The 20,453-nt window shown below is 39.4% G+C and overlaps 1 protein-coding gene across 3 annotated transcripts in view; it reads left to right on the top strand.

Moving 5' to 3' along the window:
* Positions 1-20,453, top strand: part of dnm3a (dynamin 3a) — a 62,956-nt gene that overhangs the window by 15,167 nt on the left and 27,336 nt on the right. For 2 of the 3 annotated variants that reach the window (XM_057840779.1, XM_057840777.1), the window contains exons 10-17: positions 292-359; positions 437-575; positions 637-723; positions 825-895; positions 964-1,024; positions 3,872-3,898; positions 5,079-5,183; positions 14,976-15,085. In XM_057840779.1, the coding sequence (XP_057696762.1) occupies positions 292-359; positions 437-575; positions 637-723; positions 825-895; positions 964-1,024; positions 3,872-3,898; positions 5,079-5,183; positions 14,976-15,085 (668 nt within the window). The remainder of the gene's footprint in view (positions 1-291; positions 360-436; positions 576-636; positions 724-824; positions 896-963; positions 1,025-3,871; positions 3,899-5,078; positions 5,184-14,975; positions 15,086-20,453) is intronic. The other variant, XM_057840778.1, reaches the window with a different exon arrangement.

Raw genomic sequence — 20,453 nt, 5'->3', positions numbered from 1 at the left:
AAAATGTGGCTTATTAGAGCCTACAAGTCTTTAAGTCCAAGGTTCCCTTCAATAATTTGTAATGTTTTCTTAAAATCTTCAGTTAACTAAACTGAGTAATATCAAGTTTTATTTTTTACAGTGTAATGGATGGATTGGCAAGTATTTTGACAAACTCTTCGGAATTTGGCCTTATTTCTTGTACAGGATGGTGTCAATGTTTGGTGATGATTTGGAGGATTTGCCATGGAAACAAAGGCCAGTTCATGTTTGTTTTTAACTTTAACGTATGTTACTTTCGGTGTGTCACAGATGAAGTGTGATGAAAGTAAGCTGCGGCTGGAAATTGCATACGCCATCAGGAACATCCACGGCGTCAGGTGTTTTCTTTCATCCATTACTTCTCATGTTGACAGAGTTGTTTTTTTGTCTAACTTTCTCCTTTGTTCCTCTGCAGGACGGGCCTGTTCACCCCAGACATGGCTTTTCAGGCCATTGTAAAGAAACAGATCTCCAAACTAAAAATTCCCTGTTTCGGGTTTGTCGACATGGTTCGCAAGGAATTGGTCTCCACCGTATATGAGTGCTTCAGTAAGGTAAGAATCTATGATGGAGCCATTTGTGTACCCTGACTCTAGCATTTTCTTCTACGTAAAGCTTAGCTGTTTTCCAAAGCTGCGGGAAGAAACTGAGCGGCTTGTCACCAGTGAAATCCGAGAACAAGAAAGCACATGCAGACAACAGGTCAGTCACGCACATCCGAACTAGCGCATTTGTTTTCCATTACCAGATAACTTTCACGGGATTCTGTTTTTACTCCATTTCACTTAACGTCCTCTCCTCAGATCACTCTGCTCATTGACATGCAACTCGCCTACATTAATACCAAACATGAAGATTTTATCGGCTTCACTCAGTGAGTAAATCTCTAAAAAGGGCATTCAAGGGGTATATATTTTGTTAAATACCATTTTATCCCATCAGAGCTCAGCCCGTGTGCCACAGTAGTGATAAAAAGATTGTGACCGGCAGTGGAGTGCAACAGGTGAGAAATTTAGGCCTGACTGCTTTGTAGAAATATAGCTACTTTTGTTTGGGGAACAGGATAAAGAACCTGGAAATCAAGGCAAAACAATCAGGTACAAACTAATGAGTTTATTTACAAAAGTGAAAAATTACAGAAATACTAAAGTACATAGATAATGAAACACAAAGTAGCAAACCAAAAATAAAATGAAAAAAAAATAAAAAGTTACACAATGGCAGGAACCATTACAGTGGCCATAATCTGACAAAGTACAGCAAGAAAACAGGTGAAGCATATACACAAACAAAGTGAGGAGAAAATGAGTTAATACCTGGGCAAGACACGAGAGGCTGATGGAAGCTGATTGGTAGACACACAAGGAGTAGGCAGATAGTATGCAGATGTAATTAATTTGCAACCACATAGACAAGACATGTACACAGTAGGGGTGTGACAAAATATCAATATGGTGATATATCGTAATACTTTGCATCCCAAAAGATTATCGATGCGCTCATGCGAGATATCGTTTTAAAAAAGGTGACAATGTTTAAAAAAAAACAAAAAACAACATTAATAAGAAACCAACAAGTTGCTACCAAAAATCTTCCACCATCTTCCAAGTGTCTCAGTTAACTCCATGGCTGCTATTAACGGCGCTCGACGCCCAATCCATTAAGACTGGGAAGGGTGAATGAACGTTTGCTCATTCGAAACCAAAGCATTCGCAGTCACTCTTTCCGACTTTCGGGGCATTAACAGGTAACTTTCTGTTCATTTTAGGGCATTTACAGGTCACGTCCTGTTGAGTTTGAGTCACTGCCCATTCATTCCCGGGCACGATCCTGTTCTGTAACCCAAAATCAACAGGTAGTGACCCATAAAATGCCCAAAAATCAACAGGAAGTGACAGAAAATCAACAGGTAATGACTTGAAACGGCCCAAATTGACCTCTTTGCCTGGAATTGTCTGCCACTGACAGCCATAGAAGTGGGAGGAGCTCATTTGAAGTGGGGGGCGGTTCATTGGCTGCCGCCATCCCAGTTGAAATGGATTGGACGTATACTAGTGATAAACTTACAGCAGAAGGATGAAGATAGCTAGTTTTTCTATTTATTACTTGTTTTGTAGAATATCCTAGAATGATTTCCTGACCAATATATTGATAATCGTTGGAACGCCATATTGTAAGATCATCGTTTTTGTGAGCTTTGTATCGCATCTCATATCGTGAGTAGGGTTGTTCCGATCATGTTTTTTTGCTCCCGATCCGATCCCGATCGTTTTAGTTTGAGTATCTGCCGATCCCGATATTTCCCGATCCGATTGCTTTTTTTTGCTCCCGATTCAATTCCAATCATTCCCGATAATTTTTCCCGATGATATACATTTTGGCAACGCATTAAGAAAAAAATGAATAAAACTTGGACGAATATATACATTCAACATACAGTACATAAGTACTGTATTTGTTTATTATGACAATAAATCCTCAAGATGGCATTTACATTATTAACATTCTTTCTGTGAGAGGGATCCACGGATAGAAAGACTTGTGACTTTGTATATTGTGACTAAATATTGCCATCTAGTGTATTTGTTGAGCTTTCAGTAAATGATACTGTAGCCATGCCCAAATGCATGATGGGAAGTGGAACCATGACTGCGCGTAGTGCTACCAATTGATATATCTTCTCTGCGTTGGGAAATAATATAAGGTGTTAAGAAAAAGATCATTTGCTACCTTGCTTCCCCACATTGCTTCCCATGATATTTCTAATCGTAGGGAGAGGGATTGTAAGGCTTTAGCCAATTAAAAAAAGGCTTCAAAGGCTGCCAAAATTCACTCTACTCATTTTACACTGCCTTTTATCTCTCTATATAGGTAAAACGTCACCATTACAGATTGAGCGCGACAATGCGTGGGTGGGTCGTGCAGCGCATGCATTAATTGCATTAAATATTTTAATGTGACGCGTTTTAAAAAAAATTAATTACCGCCTTTACCGGGATAAATTTGATAACCCTACCTTAAGCCTAAACTAAAGACTCTGGATGAGTGTAACATATTATGTTTGTAATGTTAAATACAATTAGAAAACAATTTAATTAAAAAATATATATATTGAAAAAAGGCATGGCCGAAATTTTTTTTGCCGATTCCGATACTTTGAAAATGACGTGACCCGATCGATCGGGACATCTCTAGTCGTGAGGTACCAAGAGTTTCCCACCCCTAGTACAAAGCATGAAGCACAGCAAACCAAGCTAAACTAAAACACAGTTTTTTCTTCCGGTGTGTGAATTACTATCCACATCCACCTACAATAGATGAAAACTTTAGCTTTTTTTAATGTTTTTCTCCACTATTAATGATCAGGAATAATAAATTTAGTGTTTTTTTCTGGTAGGATGCACATGATAAAGGTGTTGTCTGTCTCTAACTCATTCACTGCCATTGATGGGGATAGAGATCCAATCCATTAGGATTGGGAGGGCTGGCTGCAATTATTCACTGTCAGCCTCTCTACATGATCATTCGATGCCAGCCCTCCCAAATCAAATGGATCAGAATAATACTTGTTTTTGTCGAGTTAATATCCCACACATGCAGCAGAATTAATGTAAGACTGTCTTTTAAAATGTTTCCAGCAATGATTTTTTTCTTAGCTCCTCGCGATACCCGCTGTTTTCAAACCAAGGGACACTTTGGCGACATTAAATTGTCACAGACGTATTTCTTGACACAGCCCCCTTTTTTTAAATGTTGCCTTATCAGTGTCACTCGGCCAAAATGTTTATAAAAACCAGCGACAGTTGGATTGTGTCTTCATTCCTTGTTTCCCCCCCTCCTCCTTCTCCAGGCTGTGGCCCCTCCCTCCAGTCTAATAGTAGGATACCAGTCTCTTTAAGGCTCTACTGGACATATATGTGCAGGATTATGGGTCTGCATGACTGTTGCGAACGTGCACGTTAAAAAAAATGCCTTGTGTTGCTTCATTAATTGTGTGTTTTTGTCATTTGGTGTTCATGAGCTACTAATGTTAACTTTCTCCCCCACTTTAGTTACCAATTCTTTGTTTCTTTTATTCATCACAAGTATTTCTTTCAGTCTTATAACTTTCTGATGGAAACTACTTTTCCTGTTCAGTGCTGCAATCTCCTGGGAAATGGCTGCTGATCTTCTTTTCATTTTCACAACTTCTGTTCCATGTTCAATAGTTGGGTCCTGCTTTATCACTTCGGAATCCAGGGGTCCTCATTAATACAAAACGAGACCAATTTTGACAAGCTTCTCTCTCCCATTTAAAACAGATACTGTCAGTTCTGTCCCCTTGCACTGGTTAAGAAAATTTTAGTAGTAAACATTTCATTTATTAATTGATTTGACATTATTAAAAAGAAAAATAAACACTAAATATCTTTTTTTTACTAATTGTATAAAATTTAATTAAAAAATGTGTCCTTTAAAAAAAAAAAAAAAAACAATTGGAGAAAAAAAAATAAATGTCAATTTCTTTACAATTTTTTAAATGAAAAAAAAAAAATAAAGAAAAATTAATTGAATATTTTCCAGGTTCTGTAGTTTAAACATTAAATAATGCAGTTTAAATGCATTAGACAACTATGACTGTCAATGGCAAGAAATTAGTTGGTAGTAAATATTCACCATTTATTTTGGAATTTTTCAAACATTACATTTTAAAAAAGAATAAATGAAGAAATACAGTTATTGTATCTGTATGTTTTATTTTAATAAAAAAATATGTACAGTATTTTAATTTAAATTAAAAAAAAAAAAAAATTCTTATGTATTTACATTTTTGAAAAATGGACGTCTAGCCCAGTAAATGGCACTGCAATATGAGCATTCGCAGCCAGTCCTCAGTGTTAATGATTTGGATGTCTATTGTTGTCAATGACAGGCAGTGAGTTGAGAAAAAAATACATACTAAATCTCTTTTATTTGTAATCGAGGACTCCTGGATTAGTCCGTTAACCTGCTCTTAAAATATTAGTTCTGCAGTCTGTCGCTCTTAGTCTAAAATGCTTTACTTTTTACCTGTGCAGGTGATACGTAAAGGATGGCTCAGCATCAACAACGTCAGCATTATTGCTAAGGAGTACTGGTTCATTCTCACTGCCGATAGTCTCTCCTGGTTCAAGGACAATGAGGTGAAGTTTTGACATTTACAACAAAACACAGCAGAACACTTTTGAGTCACTGTTGCTTTATTAAAACAGCTCATCTTGAAAGACATGTAACAGAATTCCAATTATAAACCGAAGCAAGCGCGGTGTCGAACCGTTAGTTGGACCAAAGTGGGGTCTCCTGGTGTCAGTGGGGCTGCCATCTGTCTGCCTGTCTGTGCCTGCTGTACAGGAGCAGAAGGTCTGCACAGCAAGTGTAGACAGGCAGACACACCACAACAGTCTGGTCAACGGCTGATGTCATGGGGAGATCGGCAGGAAGTGATATCAGAGCTGATGAATGCGAGGGGAAAAAAGCATTGAAACCAAAAATGACAGATGCAGATGGTAGAAATAGTTAAATATTGAACTCACAGCTACTTCATAAGAGCATCCTTGACCCAAGTGTTTTCTTTTACCACCTGGACCTGCCACTAAGCCCTCCCACATTAACCCCCTCCTATCCCTTGCCCCCCCATTGGTCTCGCCCTTCATTCACTCTTCCCTTTGCTCCCCCTCTTCTTCCTCCTCTGGGATTTCAGGCATTTGGAACGGCTCACTTTGACACAGCTGGAGTTGCCCCAATCCAAACAAAGACCAGCAAACACACACGCACGCACACACACAGAGGACAGACTTGTATATACAGTATACAGTACACATGCAGCGTTTGATATAAACACTCTGGCATGCAAATGGCGTAGAAAAATATACACTCATTTTGAACAGCCCGTTCCCAGACGTAGCAGCCTCGGGCTAGCTCAATTTACACACTTGTGTTTTCTTTACTTCACAAGTTTCAAACAAGCCTTGATGGCATCACTGTCGCATCCCTAGGAGGGTTTAAACATGTGACGCTTGAATGCTTTTTTCAGTCATCCACGCTATTGCACAAATCAAGTCACTGATATGACATTCCCAAATAAGTGCGTGTGTGCGCGCATGCTAGCCAAGCGTCTGCTTCCTCTCTTGCAGTTCCTACTCACACATTCCCGCCCACGCTGCGTCCACAGACATTTTTCCTCCACTCTCGCCGCCTTTTTTCTTTCTTTACCTCCCTTTTTCCTCCTCTCCCCCTCTTTATTTTCTATCCACCCCCTCCACCCCTCTTTCTCTGTGGCTGGCAGTCTCGTTGGGACTATGCACATTCCTGGCTGGAAAATTTGAAGCTTTGTCCAAACACCAGCTTCCAAGATCTTCTTGCCCAGAGAAATCCCACATGGCTGTTTCTACATCGCAGAACACCCCCCCACCCCCAATCTCCTCCTCCCTCTTACTCACAAACATCCACCTTTCCATCCCTTGATTCGTAACTCTACATGCTGCATCTCTTTTTTTCCTAGATTACAAACAGTTCCTCTCACATTCTATGAGAATACATGTTCTTATCATATTGCATAGAGCAGATATACATTCCTTCACCCTTGCTCAGACCCCACGGCCCTCCTGAGGATAAACAGACAGCTAACTAATGCATACACTTAATCTACTCACTGTGCGTGGGTGTGTGTCTGAGGCCTGTTCCCTATCTAACATCCATTAGACGCTGCTTCAGACACAGCAGCTCTGATCTATGACACCTCGCCAGATTTAAGACCAATAGTAGTCCACTCATTATGTATCCATGCACAAACCCTCAAAACGACAGCCCATCGAGACACTTTTTGGTTGCAAATAGGAACAAACTTTGTCAAGTTGGACTGAGTAAATTAAAAAAAAAAAAAAAAAACACATACAGCCGTGACGACTTTGTAAAGTTGGATAGTTATTGCACTAAAAAACAAACACCCCCCTAAGGTAAAACTTTGTAAAGTTGCACTAACAATTACACCCATGAAGCATTTCCGTGCACAGTCTAACCAATGTGCAGACTACTGTACACCACCAAGATCCTGAACAGGTAGTCTGAACACTGGGATGACGGAGCAGGAGCCTTCACCCGAATTGTCTCTCTGGCAAAAAAGTTTTCGTCTGTCTTATCCTTTTCCTGCGAGCTGTAAGTCGGTCAGTCCGCCATCCATCTTCAGGGTGTTCGTCCTCAGTTCTGAGACTTTAGCGTCCCGGGATAGTATCCAGTTCTCGACGTGGCACTTTGACTCACCGTGAAGCTCAGGAAGGCATAAGGAAATAGAAAAGGAGAGAGAGTTAGGAAGGAAGCCGGCGGCCATATATGGCTTGACCGGGATCAACTTTGGAATCGTCGGTACTCTCTCCCCGCTTTTCTAGCTCGGCTCTTCAAACCCTTTTCCGCATCTCCTCCAGCGAAATTAACCTCTCTCTATCCTTCCTCTTCCTCATCTCTACTTTCTGCCTCTGGAGCACCCTATACTCCATCCAGTCTCCTCCCCCCTCCCGTCTAAAACGATCCCAGATGTTGCTGTAACAGCGCCAATCGCTTTCTGTCATTTTTTTTCTTTCCCTCGGCCTCTGTTACAGGAAGTGGGCCCCTTTTGGGAAAAAAAGGAAAGAGTCAGCGGAGGAAGAGAGTCGGCGGGTTCAGGGGTGCACTGGGAGGGAGAGGGAAGTCCAAAATGTCCTACCAGTGCATCTTTAAAAAGAAAATGCAGATGCATGCACACCTGCGAAGCCATCAAAGACATTAAACGAAGTGTTTGCTCTTGGTGTTAGTCATACGACCTCCGATTCCCATTCCGAGACTACCTCATCAACAGCTGTACCTTCTACTGCGACGGCCTTTTGGAAGCCCCGCTCTTAAAAGTTAAGGGGGGGTGGGCTTCACCCTTGGAGAAAAATGTTGTGCGTTAGAGCCTGAATCTGAGTAATGGCTTTCACATGTGGAACTAGCATTTTTTCCCCCCCGTTCTCGTCGGCTGCCAGCTTGGAGCTCTTGTGTTGCCGTCCTCCACACTGTCTGCTTCTCCTCACTTCTCAGAACGCTACATCATTATTCCGTTTTCATGGATCCCACACAAGGACTTTTCTACAAAAGGCGGGATTTTGCCACAACTGTGTGTGTTTTCACAATGAAACAAAAAGATGTTTGGCAATTTCTGTGCCAGCATTTTGGTGGGACGAAGTAATGGCTCAGGGTGTTCATTACTCAACAGTAGAAAGGGGAGGAGGCAATTCGGGGGAGGACTTCATTTGTACTAGTTTTTTAACTCATTGGCAGTTATTGACGGCAATTGACGTCCAATCCATTTGAACTGAGAGGGGCGAGTAGTGATCACTTTCAGACATTCATTCATTGGTGTTTGTTTTTGACTTGAGACTTGGATTCCCTCATTCTTTGATCCTCTCTTGTAAATGCATTGATTTGTGTTGATACATTGGGAACAATTTGGAAAAAAAGAAGAGTGGGATTTTTATGCTGATTCAAACTAAAATTGACATGCTGATTCCATAATTGCAGTCAGGTTTTTTTAGCATGTCAAGTTTTTTCTCCACAGCTTACCTATTTACTATGTTGTTCCAATTTGCACAGAAATCAATTTACAGTAGCTACAGTCTTGTGAAATATTAGGACAACCCATTAAATATTCAGTTCTTTATTAAGAAATGTTCACATATCAATGTCTGATCTTGTTTTTCCCTTTATCTCTGGAAACAAAGGTTATTTAATTGCAGGTAAACAACAAAAATTAACATTGTTTTACTCATTAAATCAAACTTAGCAACAAGAATGCATATGCTAACTGAGGAAAAAGTAAGGACACAACCTACCACCTAATAGCTAGTGCTACCCCCTTTGGCTGAAATAACTTACAGTGAGACACTTTTTGTAGCCATCTACCAGTCTTTGACATCAGTCTGAAGAAAGTTTGCCCCACTCCACAACGCAGAATACTTTCACCTGTGGGCTTTTACTCGGCCATCCCTGGACTCTCCATTTCTTCAGTCAGTCCTTGTAGGATTTACTGGTATATTTTGGGTTATTGTCATGTTGCAGGGTCCAGTTCCGCTTCAGCTTTCATTTTCTCACAGACATGTTCCTCAAGCACCCTCTGATACGCTATAGAATTCGTGGTGGATACTATGATGGTGAGCTGGCCAGGTCCTGCTGCAGCAAAGCAGCCACAAACCTTCACCAGCCACTTCCACCTCCATGCTTCACACTTGGTGAAGTTCTTTTCCTGGAATGCTGTATTGGGTTTACGCCAAACATGTCTTCTGTTCTGGTGTCCAAATAATTCAAAAATATAAATTTAAAAATAAAGTCCTGGTCTTTGTCTACATTCACTCTGGCAAGCTTCAATCTGGCCTTCATGTTCTTCTTGGAGAGCAAAGCTTTCCTCCTTGCACACCTCCTATGAAGATTAAACTTGTGAAGTCTCTTTCTGATTGTTAGAGGCATGCACTTACACATCAACAGTAGCAAGAGCCTGCTGTAGGTCCCATGATGACGTTTTAGGGTTTTTGGAGACTTCTTATAGCATTTTGCGGTCTGCTCATGGGATGAACTTGCTTGGATGGCCAGAACTGGGCATGTTGGCAGTTGTTGGGAATGTCCTCCACTTGTATAGTATTTTCCAAACAGTGGAATGGCTGATTTTATATTCTTTTGAGATCTTTTGAAATCCCTTACTAGACTCATAAGCATCTACAATCTTCCTTCTGAAGGACTCAGATAGCTTCTTTGATCTCACCTTGGTGTTTTCTCTCACTTCAACAGTCAGGGGCACACCAAACTAAATTTGAGGCTTAAATAAGGCAAGCCTCTTTCAAAACACTGGGTAATGATGTTCTAATTATGTGCACCTGATGTGATACCCCTGTGTGTGATTTTAGCCATTTTAAGTGGGATTGAATGTGGGGGTGTCCTAATTCATTCCTCAACAGAAATTGCATTTATTTAAAATGAGATTTTCCAGAAAGTTATTAACAAATCTTTTTGGTTTTAATTGTTTAGTTCTATTACTTGAATCTCTCAAGACTGTTAAAATTGAGATTAAATGTCCGTATGACCAAATACCGTATGTTAGAAAACACACAGGCATCCATAGGGTGTCCTAATTTTTTCACATGACTGTTTATCCTTTGTAAAAACGCAGTAATGTTAAATAAATACTTCAGTCGTGTCTGCTTTTTTTTAGCATTTAATTCTATGTAAATGATATGGTAATTGTCTCAACCCCATTTCTTGTTCATCTGTAGCCATTTCTAAATCCACAAATGTCATAGAAAGACAAGGTTCCACCGTGATATTATGAGCAGGGTAATTAGGGATAAGTGACTGTTTTCGCACCAATTCACATACTTCCTGTGTAGGGTTTGTATGTTCTCCCCATGTCTGTGTGGGTTTTCTCCAGGTACTAACCATCTCAAAAACATGCATAGAAGGCAGATTGAACACTTCAAATTGTTCGTAGGTATGAGGGTGTGTTTGAATGATTTTTTTTGTCTCATTTCTATTGGCTGGCAACCAATTCAGAGTATAACCCTCCTACTGCCCATAGTTAGCTGGGATAGGCTCTGTCATGTTTTGTACTTAGTTGTTCTTTATGACATTTTGTATTCTCAGTTCATTATAGTTAGTATATATATATATATGTGTATATATATATATATATATATATATATATATATATATATATATATATATATATATACACACATATATATTATAGTATAGTTTGCATTAAGGAGTACACCGGCGGTATTTAAAGACGCCTGTGTGTCTTAGCTTTGTCAGACGATAGCCTTGCTTACAGCTGTTTGTGCCCTTATCTTCATGCTTCTCTGGTTGTATCCTATTTTGAGTTTGATCAGTTTGGCTTTTTTTGTTCAGTTTTCTATTGGACTTTGCTTAATTTGCGTACTGTTTGGCATGCTTCCTTTATTGTACTTTTTATTAAATACAAACTTATTCGCTATTTCTGATCTCTGTGTCTGTGATTGAGATCCACATAATCGGCTTGCCATTCATCATAGGCTCCAGGGTCCGTGTCTCTTTTGGTTATTGGATATTACGTTTTGAAACGGGTTTGAAAAATAGAAAAACGGCTGGCTATTTGGTTTTCGTTTTAAAACGGAAAAATCAAAATTGAAATACCTGTAAACATTTTGTTTTGTGTAAATTTCAATAAAATATGCTTAAAATTAGATTCATAATACTCTTATTAACATTATTTACTTTGTTGCAAGTGCTACACTATGTATGTGTATGTGCGCACATTAAAGGTAAGATCTTTATTACCAGTAATTGCACACTCTTCTTTTCTACCGTGTTTTCGGATGGCAGGCATACAGTATGTGTAGGCGTCAAGCTGTCGCCAGCTCCCGGTCAGTATGAGAACATATTCTTGCCGTTGACAACTTCCTGTAACTAAAAAAAAATATACAGACCATTTTCGATTTTTGTCTCGTGCTAAGTTCTATTTTGGATAAAGAATATATAATTTTAAAAAATCAACTGTTTTGGGACTTTTCCCTACTCGTTCCAGATAAAAAACAAGAAAATCAAGCTGTATTTCAGTTTGGATTTTTCCCTTTTAAAACAAAAGCCAAATAACCAGCAGTTTTTCTATTTTTCAAACCTGTTTCAAAACGTAATATCCAATTACCAAAAGAGACATGGACCCTCCAGCACCCCCATGAGTCTCGTGAGGATTAGCGGCATGCAAAATGAATGAAATCTATGTAATGTTGAATTGTGCAGATGTGGTTGTGGTGGCTTTTTTTTCATGCACAAGTTATGACAACCTAATTCAGGAATCATTTCGTAAATATTTTTAAGCTGTAGGCATGGCCAGAAATCATTACCTAGCTGTCAACTGTATTGACCACTGTCCCTAAAAAAGTTAATATATCTATTAAACCTAATTGATGACACTGTAATTTCTTACAGAGCCTAAGCCAATTACTATCCAGATAAAATTCGTAATTAAGTCATTGAGAAATTACTAACATGAGCAAGGTTTTCACATAAAGTAATATCATACAGTGGGGCAAATAAGTATTTAGTCAACCACTAATTGTGCAAGTTCTCCCACTTGAAAATATTAGAGAGGCCTTTAATTGTCAACATGGGTTAACCTCAACCATGAGAGACAGAATGTGGAAAAAAAACAGAAAATCACATCGTTTGATTTTTAAATAATTTATTTGCAAATCATGGTGGAAAATAAGTATTTGGTCAATACCAAAAGTTCATCTCAATACTTTGTTATGTACCCTTTGTTGGCAATAACGGAAGCCAAACATTCACTGTAACTCTTCACAAGCTTTTCACAAACTGTTGCTGGTATTTTGGCCCATTCCTCCATGCAGATCTTCTCTAGAGCAGTGATGTCTTGGGGCTGTCGTTGGGCAACAAGGACTTTCAACTCCCCCCACAGATTTTCTATGGGGTTGAGATGTGGAGACTGGCTAGGCCACTCCAGGAACTTGAAATGCTTCTTACGAAGCCACTCCTTTGTTGCCCTGGCTGTGTGTTTGGGATCATTGTCATGCTGAAAGACCCAGCCACGTCTCATCTTTAATGCCCTAGCTGATGGAAGGAGATTTTCACTCAAAATCTCTTGATACGTGGACCCATTAATTCTTTCCTTTACACAGATCAGTTGTCCTGGTCCCTTTGCAGAAAAACAGCCCCAAAACAGGATGGTTCCACCCCCATGTTTCACAGTGGGTATTGTGTTCTTCGGATGCAATTCAGTATTCTTTCTCCTCCAAACACCAGAACCTGTGTTTCTACCAAAAATTTCTATTTTGGTTTCATCTGACCATAACACATTCTCCCAGTCCTCTTCTGGATCATCCAAATGCTCTCTAGGAAACCACAGACGGGCCTGGACGTGTACTGGCTTCAGCAGGGGGACACGTCTGGCAGTGCAGGATTTGAGTCCCTGGCGGTGCATTGTGTTACTGATAGTAGCCTTTGTTTCTGTGGTCCCAGCTCTCTGTAGGTCATTCAATAGGTCCCCCCCGTGTGGTTCTGGGATTTTGCTCACCGTTCTTGTTGTCATTTTGACGCCACGGGGTGAGATCTTGCATGGAGCCCCAGATCGAGGGAGATTATCAGTGGTCTTTTATGTCTTCCATTTTCTAATAATTGCTCCCACAGTTGTTTCTTTACACCAAGCGTTTTACCTATTGCAGATTCAGTCTTCCCAGCCTGGTGCAGGTCTACAATTTTGTCTCTGGTGTCCTTTGACAGCTCTTTGGCCTTGGCCATAGTGGAGTTTGGAGTGTGACTGACTGACTGAGGGCAGGTGTCTTTTATACCGATAATGTGTTAAAACGGGTGCCATTAATACAGGTAACGATTGGAGCCTCGTTAGACCTCGTTAGACCTGGTGAGAAGAAGTTAGACCTCTTTGACAGCCAGAAATCTTGCTTGTTTGTAGGTGACCAAATACGTATTTTCCAAAAATCAAACAATGTGATCTTCTGTTTTTTTCCCACGTTCTGTCTCTCATGGTTGAGGGTTACCCACGTTGACAATTACAGGCCTGTCTAATCTTTTCAAGTAGGAGAACTTGCACAATTGGTGGTTGACTAAATACTTATTTGCCCCACTGTATATAGTGACTAATTCACAAATTCATCTAATCCATTTTAACTGCGAGGGGCTGGCAGTACCCTTCCGTTTATGTACATTTGAGTAAGCCTGTTTTATCAACACAAACCATGACGTACTGATTTCCACCTATTAAACCACTTAGTCAGCTCAACATTTTATTCAGTCACTCATGGCTCTAAAATCTTTAAAAAGAGTTCAGGAAGATGGTAACATCAGTCATCTTTTACAGTGTATTAAATGATTTTTTTTTACTGGTTATGAGCAAATATTTGTATGTGCCAGTCAGTATCGTCTTTTAGTCACACCTCTGCACATGTCCTATCATACGGTTGGACAGACCTTTAGACGCAGCCTGAAAAATGTTTAGTACTAGACATGTGACTGCACTAGGCCCAGAGAACAAAAAAATAAAAAAAACACATGTGTCATATTTTATCGCGCATACCACTGTCAAGTTTTATCTTACCCTTTGTGTGTGTGTGTGTGTGTGTGTGCGCGCGCCTGCGTGAAAAACAAGCCTTTTCGATTCATACTCATCACTAATAAATAATCAACTATCAAAAGCTTGATTAACTCATATTACAGATCATTGGTAAAATTTTGTATTGTACATATGTACAATATGTACATATGTACAATGTAATATATAATATGTACATATGTACATGTACATATGTACTTAGCATATTCCCCGCAACAAAGTTGTGGTAAGAAACAGGGTTGCAAATCCGTACAAATTACAGCTTTTTCTCAGGAGTAGAAGCTAGCTGTTAAGCTTGCTATTATGCTGACGAAGAGGACAAACTTATAAGCACATACGAACAAATATAATTTTCTTGTTCTGGTCATATGAATATCAGGGTTACATGAAGTAGAGTGAGACATTCAATAAAGACTAAATATTTGATAAAAGTATGAAAAATAGAAGCGTGGACATACATTTGCTCTACACATTCCTTTGAAAAACTAATGTCAAGTCTAGTGTATCATGTGATTCACTACTTTTTTCTACCATGATAAAATGGTAAACACACATTCCACAACTAATAATTAATATTTTAAATATGACTTTTTTTTTAAACAAATGTGGTTACAAAAGACAGCAATGAAACAAATAAAATCACTAATAAATGAAATTTAACTGCTTGACTGGTGATTCATTTTGATGGTTGGTGGGTCAGACATGAGAAAAATGACATTTTAGGAGCTACTCCAGATGTAATTGGTATTATTAAAAAAATGTCCTCCAATTCTGGAATGACCGTAAATTTTTTCCTTCTGCTTTTGTCCAGGAGACGGAAAAGAGGTACATGCTCCCCCTGAATAACCTCAAGGTCCGAGATGTAGAGAGAAGCTTCATGTCCAGCAAATTTGCCTTCGCCCTCTTTCATACGGAGTCAAGGTTCGTCAAATCAGCGTGTGTGAGTCTGCTAGACAAGGTAGAGTTGTTGTGTTTTCCCTTCGGCATTTTCGACCAAGTGTGCTTGAAGGGAGGAAACGGGAAGATGCGTTTGCCCTTACTGTGACCTAATGAGTTTTGTCATACAGATATCCAGTTGGTACCGGCGGGTGTGGTTTTATTGTCTTCATGTAAACGCCAGACTGCGGAGCGCGCGGATATGTTACCTTCAAGTGTGTGATACAGATGGAGAGAACATAAGAGAACTTAGGGGGAGAATGAATGTAATGGGAGCTGATTGGAGCAGCGCATGTGTGCTGCGTTTATTGTACCGCACACAACCTGTGTTCGTTCGCGAGAGTGTGGAGTCCAGCATACCGACGGCAGGCTCATTAAGTAACTAATCAAAGCCAGAGAGTTTGGATCAGAAAGGAGGCGGCTCTCCTTTGGAAAGAATTGCTCGACTCACCGCAGAGTAAGAGGAGACGAACGAGAAAAAGGGGTTGAGGGGAGGACGAATCAGCGTATCAGCGCCATCGGCCAGGAATGTGTCAAAATCTGTCCTCTGCCTTCAACCCCCCCCCAACCGACACTAACATCTCCTCCCGCCTCCTTTTCCTGTGCCGCTTCTCTTTTTGTATTTTCACCAATCTGAAAAACGGCTTGAAATCGAAAGCAGCAGTGTTGTGCAAAGGAATTCGTTTACAAGGATGTGTGATGAATTTGTGCATGGAGCACTTTTATCATGTGCATGTGTCGGGATTGTAGAGCAGCAGTGGGGGACGATTTTTCACATCGGGGGTCCTTTCAGTTTTATTACCATACTCAACTTATTGGCTGCCATTGACGGCTATAGACGTCTAATCCATTTGAACTGGGAGAGGCTGTCTGCAAGTAGCATAAGTTAATGTGTAATTATAGTAGGGCTGCCACAAACGAATTTTACATGGCTGACTAAATGGCTGATTATATAAATGTTATGTAATTTACTGTCAAATTAATTTGGGTTTTCTTTAGCTGTAAGTGCACATTAGAACCAAGATCTAGTCACAGAGAAAAGTTGGACAAAAACATTTTGTAACCAACTTTGTTGCTTTCTCAATCAAAAGAAAATATTGGCAAATATTTCATTTTGATTAGTTAGAATACAGTGACCCCTCGTTTTTTGCTGTTAATGGGGACCAGAACCCGCCGCGATAAGTGAAAAACTGTAAAGTAGCACTTTTTTTTTTTCGTGCGTGTTCAACGTATTTATGCAGATTTAGAATTAGGAAGAAATACATATAAGACATGTTTTTTCACTTTTTTCCTAAAGTATAATTAAAAAAACAACAACTTCTATGTACTGTATATATGTATATGGTGGAAAACACTCAGGTAACTTGAAGCTCCCTTCATAGACTCCCAATTTGGCCAAACTTCAAAATTGTCCGATATGCATGTGTGATACATCATTAAAATCTCTCTGGGGGAAGAAAAAAATTGAACAGGAGGACATTTAAATTTTTATACAGTGGGGACAACAAGTATTTGATACACTGCCAATGGGTTTTCCCATTGACAGTGTATCAAATACTTGTCAATGGGACAGTAAATACTGTCAATGGGACAGTAAATACTGTCAATGGGAAAACCCATTGGCAGTGTATCAAATACTTGTTCTCCCCACTGTAATGGTAAATGGTAAATGGTGTTATACTTATATAGTACTAGTTCTTCTAAAAAAATTTGCATATTGTGATAAAGTTAATTATTTTTTGTAATGGACTGATAAACATTAGACTCATATATATTTTAGATCCATTACACACAACTGAAGTAGTTAATCTTAAAATATATGAAAGTCTAATGTTTATCAGTCCATTACAGAAAATAATGAACTTTATCACAATATGCAAATTTTTTTAGAAGGAGTACCGGTAGTATTTTTTAAAAACCCCTAAACCCTAACTCGAGGTGAGAGCATGAGAATGCGTAATTAAAGACACCATAATTTTAACGAGATATTATCGAGTACTTACTTTGTTTCGATCAGAAAACTCCGTGTAGCATGTCTCACCAAGTGTCAAGACACAGCTGTGAATTTGCCGCAGCCGGATTTTGTGGGGATTTTATGGATGAAACACGGTAATATAACAAGGGTCACAATGCAGAAATTGCAGACATCAAGGAGTGGATGAGATTTTCTTTTACAAATATTTACCCTCTTAAATATTTTTTTTCACTTTTTCTTTGTTTAGGTTGATTATCATCTAAAATATTGGAGAAAATGCGACAGTAATGAAAAAAATACAATTAAGCGATAGTTATGAGGTAGATATCCATGTCTTAATTAAAGACACTATTTTTTCATTGTGACGTAATTTGTTTAAAAGTTTCAAATATGCAAGTGAAGAATTTTATGAAGGTTTTTTTTTTTTTTTTTTTAAACTAAATATTAGACATCAATCAATAATTCCAAGCTAAAAATGATAGACATTTCAAATAATAAATATAATTATTTCTTTTTATGGCTGGGTTGAAACAAAAGGGGTTGCGCGGTGTCTGTAAACGGCGGTCTCCAGGGTAAAACGGACAAATTAGAAATAGTTTGGAGGCTTAATGTGCCATGAAACTGCTACAACAGCATATAGACATATTGTTCTATCAAACACAACAGTTCTTTTGGCTTAAAATACAGCAGGTTATTTTAAAGAGGGGTGCAAGAGCAGAAATAGAATAGAATAGAACGCCTTTATTGTCATTACACAAATTGTCATGAGATTTAAAGCTGCCCCATAGAGTGCACACACACTCAAAGAATGGATTAAAAAGTATGTACACAATAAAACACAATATAAAAAAGACTTGTACAGTGAGTTGCCACAGCAACTGTTTAGCAAGTTAAACAATGTTTGACGCGTAATGTGCTTTGAAGTTTCAGCTTCCAAGACCCCTTTCCCACTGGCCAAAAAACCTGTGTCAACCCGCTAACAATCGGCTTTTGGTGGCAGTGGGAAAGGTGCAGCGACCCGCCTCGACCCGTGTCAATCAACCCGCCTAGCGACCCGCTTTAAAATCACCTCGGCTCTGATCGCCATGCAGTGTGAAAGCCAGGGGTCGCGTTAACCGAATATTTTCCGTCGTTGACCGTTTTTTTAAAACGGTGACGGAAAAAGCTGAAGTCCATCCGTCATTTTGACAGGTTGCAATATTAATTAGCTATTGTCTCTCTTGATGCATGACGTCGTTGGCTTTACTCGGACAAATGTCAAGGCAACTGAGTGTTTGCCTGGCACGGCCAGACTGTTCTCCCCGTATTTTTCAAACACTGAGAGAAAAGTCTGGGACACAGCCTCTCGAGTAGGTACAAAATCAATCGACAAATCAGATTTGTTTATTTGCGTGACGTGTTCTTCACGAGCAACGTCACTCTTGCGCGCCGAAAGTCGTCTCTACAACACGGATGGCGAACGGGAGAGCCGAGAATGTGTTCCAATCCCCGGTAAATTGTTTTAAATGAGCTAAAACACATCGACACGAGACATTGACAATAGTCTGTCTCGCGCTAGCCATGTTGAATAAACTCCGTTCTCCTCGTATGTTTACTTCCGCGTGCAAGTCCCTCGTCCTGTCCTCGTCGCTTTGCTAACGGCACGTCTGCCCGTCGCTGATTGGTGCACTCCGCTGTCTGTTTGCCTCTTGTTAAGCTTGTTCGGACAGAATATTAATTGAAAATGAATGAAAACTAAATACTATTGAATATGTCATTATTATCATTTTAAAAATGTAAGTGACGGGTAAAAATAGATTATGACCGGATTTTTTTGACACTGTCAGTCAAAATGACAGACAACGAAAAAGTCTAGCGCAACCTCCGGTGAAAGCAAAACCCCGGGTCAACAGTCAACACCCTAATCTACGTGGTGACGTAGGCTAGTACGTGATGCGTCATAACAAAAAACAAAAACTATGTGCTCTAGCCCGGATCCACATACGGCGAACAGTCGGTGTAGTAGCGTTAGCAATAGCCATAACCGACGAAACAAAGCCTCTTCTCCTCCTCCTGTGATGTACACGACTCCTTTCAATTTCAAACCAAAATTTATGTTGCCTACGTTGCCTCAGTACAAGCACAGTGTTGATCCATTGCTGCATTTCGACCATTTTGCGGGCAGTAAAACGCATGAAAACAGAGAACACAAACGGAAAGGAGGCTTCCATGTTGCTTTGCATTGTTAACTTCCTTGAACTGAATGAATTCGGTCGCACTTGTCGAAGCGCATCTTAGCGTGGTGACGTCACGCACCTTACGCACGGCTGAGGAGGGGTGGGGGTTAGACGGGTGGAGAAAAAAAAAAAAGACACGGCTTTTTTTCGTCAATGGGAAAGGTGCCAAATGCCAATTGCTAGTGGAATGCATCGGCTTGGAAAAACGTGCGTTGACCCACTAGTTTCAGTGGGAAAAGGGTACAAGTGTCTCTGGCAAGATCAAACCTTAACGTCTGTCAATCATCGTTAACTTTAACGAGCAACTCCAGTGCAATGCCTGACCAAGAAAAGCAGCAGGAAAGAGAGACAGAGAGACTATGTGATTGGATTGGGATGGCTCGATAAAGTACTGCATTTTTTTATCTTTATATTAAAAAAAAAATACAAGATGGAATGAGGGCGCGAAGTTTGATGCGCGAAGTAGCGAGGAATCACTGTATTTCATTCGATTAGATAGAAAGATCATTCTCTGCTTTCTTCCAAAACCAAAAATATAAATAAATCATAGAGAGAATGATTTATATTTCCCCATTTTGTAAGATTGTATATAATGTTTCCCCTCCTTTAAAAAAGTACAAGTTAAAATAAAATCTAAATTAATCAAAAAATATGTATATATTACTTTAATGTAACATACTACATATCTTTCCCCCTTTTATTTTATTTAGAATTAAAAGAAATAAAAGGTTAACTATTTTATTCTATTTTGTGTTGTTTTTTGTAAATTTGTTTTTGAAATAAAATCATGAATATGATTATTTACTATTAAGAGGCTCGAAAAGAGGATTTGAGAAATTCTTATTTCAACAGGGTTTCCAAACGATAAACCAACTATCAACATATTTTGCCTTGATGAGACAAATTCCATAAGATGGTCGTATCAATTAAGTCTCAAGGACCTGCATTCAAACGGCTGAAGGAGCCATTTTGAGTGATGTCCAGGGCTTGTAGTCATACTTTTGAATTCAACCAATCAAATGTCAAGTATTTTACAGATAAACTTAAAACCTCCAATATGGGTGGAACTAGGGGTGCAACGGTTCAGTTAGCCCACGGTTCGGTTTGAACCTCGGTTTTGGGATCACGGTTTCGGTTCGGTTTCGGTTTGCGTTTTGCTTTT

This window comes from Corythoichthys intestinalis, chromosome 7, assembly GCF_030265065.1.
Source record: "Corythoichthys intestinalis isolate RoL2023-P3 chromosome 7, ASM3026506v1, whole genome shotgun sequence".
NCBI lineage: Eukaryota > Metazoa > Chordata > Actinopteri > Syngnathiformes > Syngnathidae > Corythoichthys > Corythoichthys intestinalis.
This window is presented reverse-complemented; position numbering and strand designations above follow the sequence as displayed.